Source organism: Prinia subflava, chromosome 9 (genome assembly GCF_021018805.1).
Source record: "Prinia subflava isolate CZ2003 ecotype Zambia chromosome 9, Cam_Psub_1.2, whole genome shotgun sequence".
Lineage (NCBI taxonomy): Eukaryota > Metazoa > Chordata > Aves > Passeriformes > Cisticolidae > Prinia > Prinia subflava.
The window spans coordinates 26,442,997-26,459,058 of record NC_086255.1 but is presented as its reverse complement, the minus strand read 5'-3'; the positions used below and the strand labels follow the sequence as shown (position 1 = coordinate 26,459,058).

At 36.9% G+C, this 16,062-nt stretch overlaps 1 protein-coding gene across 1 annotated transcript in view; it reads left to right on the top strand.

The window, feature by feature from the left end:
• The window catches only part of BMPR1A (bone morphogenetic protein receptor type 1A), a 72,443-nt gene extending 57,308 nt beyond the window's left edge, over window positions 1-15,135 (top strand). The window contains exons 4-13 of the mRNA XM_063406039.1: window positions 2,354-2,516; window positions 3,827-3,929; window positions 4,397-4,496; window positions 5,305-5,404; window positions 6,198-6,342; window positions 7,024-7,216; window positions 7,575-7,872; window positions 8,362-8,537; window positions 9,057-9,187; window positions 10,240-15,135. Coding sequence (XP_063262109.1) covers window positions 2,354-2,516; window positions 3,827-3,929; window positions 4,397-4,496; window positions 5,305-5,404; window positions 6,198-6,342; window positions 7,024-7,216; window positions 7,575-7,872; window positions 8,362-8,537; window positions 9,057-9,187; window positions 10,240-10,365 — 1,535 coding nt within the window. The 3' untranslated portion in view covers window positions 10,366-15,135. The remainder of the gene's footprint in view (window positions 1-2,353; window positions 2,517-3,826; window positions 3,930-4,396; window positions 4,497-5,304; window positions 5,405-6,197; window positions 6,343-7,023; window positions 7,217-7,574; window positions 7,873-8,361; window positions 8,538-9,056; window positions 9,188-10,239) is intronic.
• Window positions 15,136-16,062: the final 927 nt, after the last annotated feature.

The following is a 16,062-nucleotide window of genomic DNA, read 5'->3' as shown; positions in this document are numbered from 1 at the left end:
TAAAAATCTTTACCTCTAGAAACTGAACAAAAGACAAAGATGCTGTTTCTTTGAGCGTACAGTTATGTTTTGGATTTTACATGGTATGTGTGTTTTATAAATCTTGTAATGCCATTCATCTTAATAAATGAAGAGGGAAAATGTATTTCATGTCACTTTTAGTGTAAAAGGTTGGTATAGCTGTGGTCATGTTTCAGTGTCAGTTTACAGCGAATTCTGCTGCTTTAAAAGATGCCAGACATGCACAAAAATGTTGTTCTCTCTGTTCTGAGTCAGGAGAAGCCATGCTTTAGGGGTTCCTTGGATTTCTCCTCTAATAAAGTGAAAAAACATTGCATTCAGTGATCAGGGTAGGAAAAGGGATGAGTGACTGTAAGACACTGGTCATAAAGTGCCATAAAGACTTTTAACATGTGGAATGTCCCTGAAGATAAGAGAGGATTTATAACATCAATTGGGAAAGATGCCATGGCCATTCAACAAAATTAGAATGACAGACAATATTTGTACATATGCAGTGGCTTTTCCTTTAAATATTAAGTAGAATTACCTGTTCTCTGAGCAGGTAAGCATCTCTTAAATGTGAATACAGAATGTTGTGTAATGTCTCTAGCACAGTATTAAAATTACCTTTCAGGTTATGCTGGAAAGATATAGGTAGAAAGAGAGGGAGTTGGATGGAGGAGCTGTTTCAGTTGTGCAGGATTATAATCAGAAATCAGAAATACCTATAACCTTCTGTTATTCTAGCACTGGATCTTGTTTCTTGTCAACAGTCTGTACAGATCAGGACTATTTTACTTGGGCATTACTGAAATACTCTTTGAAGACCACATATTAAATAAAGCACAGCTCTGTGATTTCAGTGTTTAGGTACATGGTGTATTTCTCACGATATTCTCGTAGTTGTATCCAGAACAACAGTTGCATCACTTTGCTGCATTGGACAATGCACTAGGTGTGCTGGATTAACCAGATGAGGAAATCTGCAAGCCTACTATTTTCAGTAGGATCAAATTTCACAAATATTTAATTGGCACTGGTCTGACATAATGGATGTTACAGTGGAGAGATGCAGAGGGCTGTATCTGCACAAGGTTTTAATCAAGCTTTTCTGGACATGTTTCAAGCAAGGTACAACAAGACACGAATATTCTCATCACTTTACAGCTCACGTTTGCTAGGTTTGACAGGAAGCCCAAGAATCTGTTCCAAGAGACTGTGAGTTTCCTGGTCAGGTTTTAGTTCCTTAGAAAACCTGAAAATTTTATTGTGGCCTCCATTGTTTTTACTAATAACTGAATTTGTAAAGGCTTCTGCTGGCCCTGACTGGCTGCTGGCTTATCTCACCAACACTGAGCCTCACACAGAGCCTTGCTGTAATAATCTGTATCAGTGCAGGTGACTGTTCACAGCTCTTCTGTCTGTATTTGCTTCATACCTTGAGGATTTAGAGCCAAGGTGGAGGACAGAAAGAGTTTTCTTGTTGATGAAATTGTGCATGATAAAGCTGAAGGAGACGGGTAAAGATGTTCTCATCTTGTGTATTAATCACATAGCATATTCCAAATGAGGCTGATAATGTTTATCATTTTTGTTCTGGATGTTCTTCACTAAGAAGAAAACAGATGGATGTTTTCTTCGGAATGCCTACATTCACAAAAGCACTTTAATAATATGAACAAGAGCAAATGATGTTTAACTCTGCTACAGTTGAGAACCTGAGGGCTACTTGGAACATGATGTAGCCCTGTTTCTGTTCTATGAAAGCTCGTTTGGATGGATGTTCGTGTCATTTACTGAAATTTAATTTGCAAACAAGACTTATTTTAGCTGTGTTTTGAAGTACTAATGCATACGGAGATCAAAAAATCCAAGAGATTTTGGAGTTATTACTGCTCTTCCATGAGACTGTGAATCTATAAAAAATTACTTCGGAAAATTAGAAAATTGCATATTAAGTATGTTCAGTCATGCATAAAATTATTCTTGTTGTGGTTATCAAGCCGTCAGCATTTTGGTTTTCTAAACACATGAATGAGAGAAACTTTCTTCAGAATATTCTAACCAGTTGCACCACTGCTTTCCTGCCCTACCTCAAAAAGAGAAAATATCTTTCTGTTTCTATTGATTATGGTTGGAAGATCTGCTGTTAAGGTACAAAATATGTCAGCTAGGTAGTTGTAGAATAAAACTATTAACTCAGATTTCTACCATAATCTTGGGGGAGGAGATTGCCTTGTATACTACAATTATAAATAGAATTATTGTTGTCATGTTTTGCCTGTAAAACTCTTGACCAGTTGTCAAAGAGATGCAGACTTTTTTTTTTGTTGGTTTTTTTTGTGTCCAGGTCAAAAGCCAGACAGCATGCTTCATGGTACAGGAGTGAAGACAAATTCTGACCAAAAGAAGCAAACAAATGGAGTAACACTTGCTCCAGAAGACACCTTACCTTTTCTGAAATGCTACTGCTCAGGACATTGCCCAGATGATGCTATTAACAACACATGCATGTAAGTGTTGCATTCAGAGAGGCTCTTTGAGGAATGTCATTTTGGGTTTTGGGAGAGCAGACTGCCTCTGGAGGCTGACCAAGGTTCTCTCTGGTGATCTGACCATAACTGATTGTGTTCTGTGAGTGCTGAAACCCTGTGAGTGGTCACCTCTGTTTTCACCACACCTTAGAACAATTTGCAGGTGGTCATTTTAAGGCCAGCAGCTGCTTTGAAGGACAGAGGTTTTAAGTGACCCTGTGGTATTTTATAGCTGGGTGAGTATTAAGTGACCCAAATCTAAGCCTTCGGACATGACCACCTGTTTGCTTATTTCTTCACCTAGTAGTCCGAAAGGTAGTGTAATGTAAATAACGTGGCCATTTACCGAGAATAATTCTTGTTATGTGTTCAGTAGTTACAAACTATGAAGGAAAGGTGGCGGGGAAGGAAAGAAAAGCCTGTGGACATGTAGAGACAGGAGGGAAGTTTTATCTCTTAGTTATAAGAATCCTAACAGACTAGTGCACAGGTCATGGGCTTGCTTAAGGTGTTTTTTTTAATCTCCTGAAACGTCCTTGTTTTTCTTTCTTTTCTCTCTATTTGCAGTTCCATGTTCAAGACCCTTCTGTTTTCTTCCTTAATAATTAATATACACAGTTGAAAACCTATTACTTACTCCTGTACTCTGAGTCTTCACTTTAACATAGATTTCGGTCTCTAAGGTGTTACTTGGCAGTTTTTGTGGAACCCAAGGAGGCAGAATAAACACTGGTGTCTTTCTAAATGTAAACACAGGCAGTAACTTACAAACAGTGTTGAACTGAGAAAATGTTCAGGTTTTTGTCTTTCAAGCCTCTTGGTATTTATTTATTGGTTTTTATTGCCCTCTAGTGTATGCAGTCTGTATAGACCTTATTAATTTTTGTCTGACCTAGCAACTGATAGGCCATTATGGTGATAATGCAGCTATTAGTTAAAAACACAGTGTCTACAGGGCACCTTATGGCATTATGCTTTCCACATCTGCTTTTCTTTGAATTAATGTAAATAGATTTCTGGCAAACAAAATTATTTCTAAATTTGTTCTCCTTAGTATCTGTGTTGAGGGAATGAGTGAATTTGTGAGAAAGCATCCCTGTAGTGTTCTGTTTGAGAATACTGTAGGGGTCTTTTATTCTCAAACTGGATGGTAACCATTGTATTAAAGAGTTTTTCTAGAAGTTTTCATTCTAGAATTCTTAATAGGTCAACTTAATTTCATGGTCAACTAATGCTAAATATTGAATGACAAACTTGCTGGTAAAGCACACATGATATGTTTATTGCAGAACTAATGGGCATTGCTTTGCCATCATTGAGGAGGATGAACATGGAGAACCCACGCTTGCTTCTGGCTGCATGAAGTATGAAGGTTCAGACTTCCAGTGCAAGGTGAAAAAATGAGACTTATACCAACCAATGCCATACTTTATTTCATTTTTATGCCCTGTCATTTTTTTATGTGGCATTCTGAAGACGTTTCTAAAGCAAATACTGCTGCTATAATGAGAATAAGAGAGAAACTTCTAAAGGGATTGGGATTGTTGTCTTAAGAGCAGTATTTATTTAACATATGGTTAACTGTTAATTTAAGTTCAAGACTTTTTCCATGTATGGAACAGCAACTTAAGTAGAAACCACCTATTTCTGTGCAACAGGTAAATGTTCCATGAGATATTAAAAAATGCAAGATCAAATGTCAGCACTCAGAGATTAGATGATGATGTCTGTCTGCCAGGTTGAAGTGCCTTTTAAATAAAATAGCTTACAGTTGTGTCTGTGCTCTGTTGTGGCTGTAGCATCTCCTATCCCCATTTTACCTTCAAAATCTAAATGTTCATGAAATTCTCCTTCAACAGGACTCGCCTAAGGCGCAGTTACGCCGAACGATCGAGTGCTGCCGTACTGACTTCTGCAATCAGGATTTGCAGCCAACGTTACCACCTCTTGACAGTTCAGGTAAACACTCCTGTGTGTTCACACTGCTGAGAAATGCTGTGTAGGTTCTGTTCTTCCTGATCAACAGTAGAAATAAGGAGAGAATGTAATTACAGTATTGCACAGATCTTGTTTTTTCCTTACTAAGTAATTTTTATATGAAGATCTGTACTACATTTCATTTTCTATTTTCAGTTTTCCTTTTTTGCCACTTTCAAGTTAATCTTTTCCTCTGTCAGTCACTCATGGCATTTTTATTCTTGTTCTTACTGTGTTCATATCTTGGTTGCATGTGATCTTCTGATCTATTTTTATTCTGTTTCCACAGTCTGATCTCTTTTTTAAATGTTTTTCTTGATCTCTGCTGTGCTTTAACCATTATGAATGCCATCATAAAAAACCCAACTATTCAGACCTTGTTAACGCCTCTTTATTGGAAATTCATTCTCTTCTTTCTGTTGCTCCCAGCAAAAATATTTGGTTTTAATTCACTTATTCATTGCTAGGGAAGTTGTACTGGTCTAACTGTTGCTTTATATCTTCTCAGAAGCTTACTGCTCTAAATCCTCTAATTTCTATTTGTAACAAACTAGCAAGAGTCAACCAAAACAAACAACTTCAAAATCTGAAGCTAAATCTTTCTTTTTCTTTTTTTTTTGTTGTCATCCAAATGAATTTATCTTTGCTTTTGTGGCATAAATACTTACTTTGATACACAGTATATTTATATATCTAAATAAACTGTTTAGGATATATGTTTAATTAATAGACTTTGGAAACTCTCTTCTTTTTTTCCTTCTATTTTTTCTTTCTTTTTTTTGTCAAATAGATGGACTTTTTGATGGCAGCATTCGTTGGATGGCAGTGTTGATTTCTATGGCAGTCTGCATAATTGTCATGGTCATCTTACTTAGCTGCTTTTGTTACAAGTAAGAAAGCACTTTCTTTATTGGCAACATTTTTAATTTTGCAAATCAGTGTAAACAGAATGGTTATTTTGCAAATCTACTCAATCATATGTAGATTGGAAACAGTTGTAACTTAATTTCACATTTCTGTGGGTAGCAGTTTCCATCACTAGGTAAAATGAAATGTTCATAGCAGAGAATTTAAGTGAATTTGATCCATTTCTCTGGCTACAAAGTATTTACAGTTCTGTAAACTACACATAGCTTGGATGTTATAGCAGCTGGTAAACAGGAATATCTTCATTTTTTTATGCTTTTGGGTCTTCAGTCACTTTCAGTAGTTAAATTGCATCGCTTCTGAGATTTTCTGCTGTGTTCCAAATCTAAGTAATTGTCCAGCTGAGCTATGGGAGTTCATTCAGATGCTTCTGTCAGCCCCAGCCCTGTGCTGGAGATGATCACTGTTCTGGCAGTTTCCAAGGCTTGTGTCAGCCTCAGCTGCTGTGGTTCAAAGTTCTGTCTGTTCATTTAGCCCAAAATCAGCAATGTTGTACTGGTAACTCTGGCTAAGAGCTGAGTATTAAAAACCCTGGGTTTCCACCTGACTGATAATCAGCTGGCACACATTACAATAGCTTCTTAACATTAAAAAGCTATGTAAGTTACATTTCAAGAGAAGAAAAAGTACCTAAAATCTGCTTCTCTGTTTTTTCTTTTGAGAAAATGTCTATATTTAAATAACTCTTTTTGTGGATCAGTTTGTTACATACTTTAAATGTTTTGGAGTTGAGCTTACCTCCTGTTACTTTTGCAGGCATTACTGTAAGTCGATGGCAAAGAGGCACTGCTATAATCGTGACCTGGAACAAGATGAGGCATTTATTCCAGCTGGGGAGTCATTAAAAGACCTTATTGACCAGTCCCAGAGTTCTGGGAGTGGATCAGGACTACCCCTGTTGGTAAGTTGTATACTTGAGATTTTTCTTCACTGAATTTCTCTCCATCACATACAAAGTTTGGCTTGGATCTAATGCCTAGAACAAAGCAGTTTGTTCATACAAAATGCTAATTATTTTATGTGCCATTATGATGAAAGGTGAAGAACAAACTGAACATGTTTAAAGCCCATCTTCACATAATTAATTAAAAGGAAATGTGAAATTAGCTATGTTACAAAATCTATTGACATCAGCAGAATTCAAAGAAAACTTAGCCTACAGCCATTAAGATGAAAATACAAGTGGCTGATGTAAGTATCAACATGAGTGAACTCGGAGATTTTATTTTCTCGGTATCCACTGACCATTAAAATAGAAAAGCCAGAGAGGGACTTCTTACCAAGGGCATGGAGAGATAGGACAAGGGGAAAAAACAAATCCAAAATAAAATGCAAGAGAACATACCCTTCAGATAGAAGCTGAGTTGATTTAAATCTTTTCGAGTTTTTTTATACCTTGGAGGCAGCAATAATGAATCCAAAATCGGAATGTAAAAAATTCCATGGAACAAATTTTACAATGGGATTAAACTTTAAAGAAATCCAAGCTTGACAAGCAGCCTGGATAACTGCTGTGTTTCCCTCCTCCATCTTAGACCCTCTTCTTTCTTATGTTTTTTAAATTTTTTTTTGTCTGCCTTAGGTTCAGCGCACTATTGCCAAACAAATTCAGATGGTGAGGCAGGTTGGAAAAGGGCGATACGGTGAAGTGTGGATGGGCAAGTGGAGGGGTGAAAAAGTGGCAGTCAAAGTGTTTTTCACCACAGAAGAAGCCAGCTGGTTCCGAGAAACAGAGATTTACCAAACTGTTCTCATGCGGCATGAAAACATCCTCGGTAAGGCAGCAGAGAGTGCTCGGCTACTGAGGGTGGCATGAGGGAGGTGAGGGGTCTAAGGCAGCTTCTGTGGAATAACCAGATGGGTTTCTCCCAAAGTGTGCAAATAAAATGCTATTGAAGGGGTAGAATCTTGCTGCTCTTGGTTGGAAGTGTGTCTGCAATCTCTGTGCTGGAAGGCTGGACTGGTAACCTCACGTACAGTTAGAATCAGAGCTTCTACATGGTTAGTTTTCATAAGGGGAACATGTGTCTTCTGCTGCAGTGCAAAAAATACAACTTTAGGAATTAGGACATAATCTACTACACAAAAAATTAACATACAAATAAATAGTAACTTGGTTTATACATTTCATAGGTTTCATAGCAGCAGATATTAAAGGCACTGGCTCCTGGACACAGCTCTACTTGATCACGGATTATCATGAAAATGGGTCACTGTATGATTTTCTGAAGTGCACTACGCTGGACAACAGGGCTCTGCTCAAACTGGCCTACTCTGCTGCGTGTGGCCTGTGCCACCTGCACACGGAAATCTACGGCACACAGGGCAAGCCCGCCATCGCACACCGGGACCTGAAGAGCAAAAACATCCTGATAAAGAAAAACGGAACCTGCTGCATTGCAGACCTGGGTCTGGCAGTCAAGTTTAACAGGTAACAAATCCTCCGTCATGGGAAAACATTCATGTAATTTGTTTTTATTTAATGCACCCGGTTTAAAAAGGCAGATGGAATCACTTGGTTGTGTGCTTTCAGGGGGAATTATTTTCAGTTTTGAGAGTAAAATGTTGTTCTTGAATGCTGGTAAGACATCATGATGAAAAGAGGCTGTTAAGAAACAAAGAAAATACTCTTCTTGTGGAAAATTATAGTTTTGTAGTGGAAATGGAGACTGATATTTTTAATTCAAAACTAGCCTTTTATAGTAATTGCAATCATTTAAATTCTTTCATAGAAAATTTCAACAGCACGTAGGCAGTGGAAACTTACTTGAAGATGTGATACTTCAATAGTATTATTAAATACTTTTGTTAGTTTGAGTTCAATGGAGACAGAGAATTGTCTTTTTAGTGGTTGTGCAGTACAGGATTTCTCACCTTGTAGCAGTCCCCAGTTCAGTAACTTGCTGATGTTTTCATGTAGTGACACAAATGAGGTTGACGTTCCCTTGAACACCAGAGTGGGAACAAAACGTTACATGGCTCCCGAAGTCCTGGATGAAAGCCTGAACAAAAACCATTTCCAGCCATACATCATGGCTGACATCTACAGTTTTGGGCTGATCATCTGGGAAATGGCTCGGCGCTGTGTCACAGGAGGTAAACTTCTAAATATTCTCTATAAAATGTATTAGCCCTTCCCTCACTCTAGCTATGCTTCACCAGGAAGTAATATAATTAGCTTGCTGTGTCATCAGGCTTGTATTCTTTAAAAGCAGTAGTAATAGTCTGACTCATTTTTGTGGCTCATCCTGGCTTTTCTTTTACTCTTCTTTTGTATCCTTACGCATCTTCACCTGTATTCTTCTTCCATCTTATATTTCTCTGTGCTTCTTTGTAGCATGTTGTAGATTAGAAAAAGCCAAATGCAGTATTTGATATTAAAATCAAATGCACTTCAAGGAATTATCTTAGCTATTGAAGTTAATAATCATAATATTGGAGCTTTTATGGTAAATTATTGTTGTAGTGAAATTTTCAGATTTTTACCACAGTAAAACAGTATGGTGAGTATAACTTGGCACAAAGTTAATTTTTGTTCCTGGCTAAGGAAATCCAAGAGTAGATACGTAGATCTATTGATTTTAATTGTTCCTAATCTTTCCCAATTTCCTGCAGGTATTGTTGAAGAGTATCAGTTGCCATATTATGACATGGTGCCAAACGATCCATCCTATGAGGACATGAGGGAGGTGGTGTGTGTCAAACGCCTGCGCCCCGTGGTGTCCAACAGATGGAACAGCGACGAGGTGAGTGCGCCCACAGGAAAAGCTGCTCCAGCTCCTTCATTCATGTGGGGTGCTGTTTCAGCTTCATAAATACTAAAGTGCTGGGAATTAGGCACTGCAGTGACACATTCTGATTCTTGAAAAACCTCATGGCAATAATAGGAGAAAGACATGCTTGAGATCAATTCAAATACTGTATTTTTTAATGTATCTTATCAAGTGATCTGAGGGGAAGATACCCTTAAGCAGCATGCAAGTGTATGAATACTGCTCTACTTGAGATCATGTATTTTAGATAGTGGAATACATTCAGAGCTAAAACTTAAATTAATTTTTAGTTCTTTTTATCAGTCTTAATGTACATAGCTTATTGGTTTGTGGCAGAAGATATTCCATGAAAGATGAAGCAGTTCCTTTGTGGATTCCCTCTTTTTTCCTTTTTTACTGTTACATCCCAGGACAATCCATGATGTAACTAAAATACTCTCATTTGTATGTGTTTTTAAAGGCCCACAGCTTTAACACTATAAATAAGACGTAACTATTTCACATAGCAAGTTAAATATGCTGTATCCATTCTTCCCCAAGTCCTTGACTTCTGTGAATTCCCAGTTTTCTCTTTTTTTTTTTTTTGGACTTCTGAAAGAACTGTTGTCACATCTTGATTTTCCCTGAAAGAATTCTCTATGGTTTTCCAGCCATATATGTGGAGATTTTTCTGTTTATTGCTGCCGTATTTGTACCAGTGTTCCTGAGTTGTACGGAGTAGTTCTGGTAATGCATCCTTGAGAGAATAAATCGGCCCTTCTGTTAGTTCCAGCTACTGTAACACTAGGCAGTGAGGGTGGGATAAAGATTGGCATGTGGGTGTTGGGTTTGGGGTTTTTGGGGTTTTTTTTTTCCTTCAGTAGATCTCTTTATAATAGTTTTCTACCAACAATTTTGCAGAGAATTTGGAAGTTCCACATTTTTGGACTTGAAAGTTCTATAATTTGAGCTTGACAGTGAACCAAAATTATAACTTTGGGTGTTTGGATTGTTACAATAGTGTGCCTTTGTTTTTCCTTCTGCAGTGTTTAAGAGCAATATTGAAGTTGATGTCTGAGTGCTGGGCTCACAATCCTGCCTCGAGGCTCACCGCCTTGAGGATCAAGAAGACGCTTGCCAAGATGGTGGAATCACAAGATGTAAAGATTTGACATAGGAAATGGACTTTGGAGAGCAAAGCTGGACTCCCTAGATCTTTTCACTCAAACATGGGTGAGGAAGATGGAAACAGAGAAGAGGAAATAACTGAGATTCAGTATATTTTCTCAGCACACTTCCACAGGCTGCTAATGAAATCTTTCAGTACTTCATAGACCATGATACTGAGAGCCTCTATACACTATGTGCTACATGTATGGACAGCCTTGAGACAATACACATTTTGTTTTGGTTTGAGCTGCATTAAGACTTCAATCATACTTCATGAGTCTCCAGTAAAACTCTGGGTACTGAATTGAATGTTCAGATTACGGTGCTTTCTGTGAAAGCCTAACAAGCTATATGGATTCAACAGAGATGGAGAATATAAGCTTTTTTTTTGTTTTGCCTTCTACCTGATGAAACCTATTCAATCCATACCAAGTTTTGGTGAAACAGCCTGTAGGTTATGAATCTGTTCGTGATACTATTCAGTTTAACAGTTCTTTATGCCTTTATGTGTGTGCCAGGATTATTTTGCTGTCATTTGGAATATACAAGAAACCATTTAAATGAACAAAGTTTTATGGTCAGGGCTCCGTGCATTTTGTGGCTCCACAATCAGAGAGTTGCTACAGGATCTTTTGCCATTAAGTTATCTTCAGAAATCTCAGTTATAATTTTGTTTTCTGTTTTTTATTTGGTCACAAAGAGAACTGCAAAAATGTGAACATTAATTAATTAAGGAATGCCTACCTAAATATGTAAAGAGCTTGAAACAATCTCTTCTAGAGATGTAGGCTGCCTTGGTCATCTCCCTTGCAGTCTAGAGAGAGCTCCATAACTGGATCCCTGAAATTTGTCATTTTTTTTCACAGTGCCACATGCAACCAGCATTTTTGCCATAGAATACTTTACATCTTAGCAGAAAGATCGATGGCAATGTGTTTTGCCTTCCTGCTGTATCGAGACTCACTGACAAGTGTCTGTCATGCTGTGAACTTCTTCCCACAAAGGAGGGGATTTGTCAGCTGTAGCAATGTGCTCTTTCATCATTTGACAAAACTAGGCAGAAGGGGAGTTTCAAAAGGCTTGAGAACAAGTCAGGTTTACAGAGACAAAGAGGGAAGGCAGGAAGCTCTGTGTGCTCTGAAGATTATAGAATGCAGTAAAGGTCAAGACCAGGAGAACTGAGTGAACTGTTGAAGATCAGATCCACAGCGTGCAGAACATTTGGAGCTGGGTTGCTCTGATGTAGACACAGGAGGCCACATCTGTGGGCCATTGAGTGGAAGTGAAGATTTGAGACAAGGTAAATCAGTGGGTGTTGTAAGTTCTAGTTAAGTTTGGGAGGAATGGCATTGAAATTAATTCATGAACATACAGTAAATTAGCACAATTGCAAAACTTGGTTTTATTGTGCCAACTCTTTCTCCAGGCAGACAGAACGAGAGGACACAGTCTTAAGCTGTGCCAAGGGAAATGTAGAGTGGATATTAGGAAAAAGTTTTTAATGGAAAGAGTGATAAAATACTGGAATGGTCTGCCCAGGGAGGTGGTGTAGTCACCACCCCAGGGTGTGTTTAAAAAAAGATTGGATGTGGCACTCAGTGCCATGGTTTGGTTGAGTGGCATGGGTTGGACTTGATGATCTGGAAGTTCTTTTCCAGCCCAGTGATTCTGTGATTCAGTGCAATTGTTTGGCCTGCACGAGAAACTGAAGTTCTCCCATTTTCACCACTGACCCACACAAGTTGGTTAGAAGCCAGAACCCTCCATAAGGTACTGTAAAGTAGAATTATTGATTTATAACTCCTTTGGCACTTCTACTTGGAAGTTAGAAAATAGAACCATAACTCAAGTTGGACCTTCAAAGCATGAATCGTCTGAAGATTGAACACACCATATTGGAACCATTGAATCTATTTGATAATTTAAGTGCCTATAACTTTGTACTGTAAATCTTGTTCTAGGTAACTTTTAAAAGGGAAGTTATTTATACAGTGTGTTTTGTGCTTTAGGGGAAAAAAAAACAAAACAAGAAATACCTTGTCATATGTACATGTGTACAATTAGATATATGCACGCACACACACACCATAGTTGAGATTTGAAGAAAAAAGTTAAGAATCAGACCAATATTGATGAAAAATGTTAAAACTTCAGATTGATTTATGCCAGATTATTTGTTGTCTTAAAATATTTACATGGAGATTGTTTTGATGTGTTTAAATTTCCCTTGAAAATACAATTGACAGAAAGTAATGTAACACAGAAGTAATGTGATTTGTGAACAATTACAACCTTCTAGCATGTTACTTTTTTATTTTAATCCTATAGTTCCCGTAATGTAAATGGTCAGGCAAAAGATTGCAGTATTTTTATTTTCTATTGTGATGTACAGACTTTATTTAACAGTTCTACATATTTTATAGAAAACTAGCTATTTCAAGGGACTCTTTTTTTTTAACAAAGTCATTACTTTTGTTAAGTAATGCCTTTAAGTATTAATATGTATTCTGGCTGAGAAGTTCGTAGGTGTGTCAACTTTTAACTTATTTGAAAACAGCAAGAGCTATATGATATTGTGCCACAATCCTCATGATAAAGGCTTTTAAAAAATAAAGTTTCTCCGTCCATTGCCAAGAAATATATGCTAATTTTGCAATTGTTAATCATGTCTTCGCGCATAATTTTTGCACAGGTAGTTGGAAAATTTTTGGTATAAGCCAAAAAAAGTAAGGGATAAGCTTTTCTTTTTCTCTAGAGTTTTTATCAATAAGAAGGAAAATTGTTTATGTAGGTTCCCTGCTAGCTTCAACTTTCAAAGCCTGGAGATCTGTCTAAATTAACCCCGTCCTATGTAGAATATTGTGTCATTTCTTTTAGAATTTGCCACATCATCATTAGCTGTAAATGTGTTTTGTGAGTTTTTTTAGTTCATTTTTCCCAAGTCTTCAGGAAGCTCCTCCTGCAATGAATGAATTTCAGTAATCTGTACATTTTCACTTATTTTCTTTTCCATCCTTTAGGTATTTGCAAGGCAGCAATAGGATGGTTAGACACCTTAGCACCTAAACTGATTGACCAGTTTACTTGAACACAGAGGGAGCCAACTGCTGCAAAGATGATTTTTTGAGAGGGGAAAAAAAATCTTTTTTGCCTTAAACCTAATTTATCAGCACTTCAGTTCCCCTGTTCATACTGGAATGTATCGTGCTTGTGTAGTTTTTGCTGTGCTGAACAGGATGATTCCAATACTCAACAAAACGTTAACACTAAGGGATGTCTATACTAATACTTAAATCATTTGGGGAAAAAAAGTGCTCAAAGCCAACCCATTAATTTTTACATAACTAAGCATAATTAATGCAGACTCCAAAGCCAAGCTGTAGCTTTTTGCAATCCTGTAGAGTTCAGAAGCCTTTAAGGTCAGAGAGGATAATAGGATTCTTCTGTTGGACTGATTAATCTACTTTTGGTGGTCAAAATTTTTAGCATTTGTCATCCAAAAGAAATACCCTCCAAAACTGGCAAATGTGTTTTCTTTTTTTTTTCTTTTCTTTTTTTCTTTTTTTTTTTTTTTTAATATAAAAATCACCTTTGTGGAAAATATCTTGGGGAGTATCAAGCCTGTGCCTTGGAAGTTCTTAAAGACGTGTATGGAGGAATTTTTTATGTTTATTTAACCTGTTCCATGGAATTTTAGGTGGAAATAATTGGAGTCACGTCATTCTTGTTGTTGCAGCAACCATAAAAGGAAAGGTTTTGTGTTCCTGGTTAACTTGTAAATTCCACCAGAAATGTGCTATTCCTGCAGAGAAAATTAGGCTTACGTTCTGAGTTTATTCTGAGTTTTACGTAATGTAATTGTTCCTCAAGAAACAATTTTCCCAATATCCATCATTCTTTCCCAATTATTTTCTTAATCAGCCTTTTTTGAGGTCTTGAATGAAATGTAAAATTAATATTTGAAGTTACCTCCATAGTACTCTAGAATCAAATTTTAGATCTTGATCTAAATGACCATTTGAATGTGTTTATAAAACAAATCATTTGGATACATTTCATCTACTCTGTCTCAGCGAACTGTATTTTAATGATCTAAAAGTGTTTGAAGAGCAGAGATATAATTAAAAACCATTCTCTTGCTATTGCAGATATTTTTAAAGGGAAGTGACATGCTTGTGTTCTGTGAGATATTCGAATGATTTAGCCTTTCCTCAGCTCCTGGCAGTGCCTCTGAGTTCAGTCTTTGTCCTGTGCCCCCAGTCTTTGTTCCAGGCAGGGCTGATGTCCGAAAGCAGCTGGCAGTGTTGCACAGGACAGTGTTCATGGAGCCGTGCTGCTCAGCCTTGGTTGTACAGCAGAGTGCACATTACTTCTGGGTTCTCCACAAATCTAATGGCATTGTTGCTTTGTGATATTTTACTGTTTAATGCAATTATAGAAGCCCACATCATGTAGTGACGTTTGTGCTCTGACGTGACATGCCCAAAATGAAATGTACTATATTGTATACAAGAAGAATAAATAACGTTGTAGTTAACCTAGAGAAGATGTAAATAAAATATGAAAGAAGAGTGGAACAAGACAAATGGTCACACTCTTGTGTGTGTTATATGCCAGAAGTGTAGAATACTACTTTAAAAATGTAACACACTAATGTATTTTGTACAGCATCTGCTTTAGAAGGTGCCTTATTGAGTTTACCATGAATTGCTTGTTCTGTACACAGATTATGTCCAATGTATCATTTTTAAGTAAATAACCTTATTTTAGTACACATTAGTAATGTGTTTTGTTACTATAAGATTTTGCCTTAAAAATGTAATGACTTGGAAATCATAATACTGTAATTAATAATTCCCTACTTTTTGATACCTCGTTTATGGTTTTTTTTCCCCCCACAGTCTCTGAATAAGTTGTTAGTTACTGCTGCTTTTATTGTTCAACGATACTGAGAATTATTTGGTCTCTAAGCTTATTCCTTGCACAAAATTTAAAATTGGGTGCAACAGTAAAAAACAGTGTTTCCTTCTCCTGATTTTTATCCTTGTGTTACAGCAAAGCCAAAAGCAACTCAAAATCAAATAATACTTTTATTTGAACATATACAAGTTCACTACATGTTGGTTTTATCCATACAAATTTGCCTCAAGCTTACCAAGTAAAGCAAAAAAATAAAGGGATGGGGAATTTTGTAACTGCATTTTGTTCCCTCTGTGTACAATGTTCTTTTTGTGTACTAGTATCCAAATTAAGAACTTTGAGTTTAATACGTGTATGTACTGCTTGTTGCAAAAATATGCAGATGCTTCTGTATATCCTGCTAAATTTACTCTGGTTTTTATGATTCAAGCTAATGAAGGCCAGTCAAGGGGATATCTCACCTGTGAGTACTATGAAGAAAGTGTCAGAATTTCTCATTGCAAAAATGTATTGGCTTCTACTCTCCATAGAGTTCACCTTTAGTTTACAAGGAGAAAGAAGTAAGATCAGTTTCTGTTCTCTTTTTTTATTTAATCAGGATTAATATTAGATTTAAATACATATTTTTATAGTAGCTAGAAAGGTTTGATATCTGAACATCAAAAAACTGTTACCAATATATTATAATTATAAGCCTTGATTTGTTTTCCGTACACAATCAAGTGTTAAATTCTTGCAGTTTAGTTCTGGAAAGTGCAGTGGAAAGATCAGCCATGTTG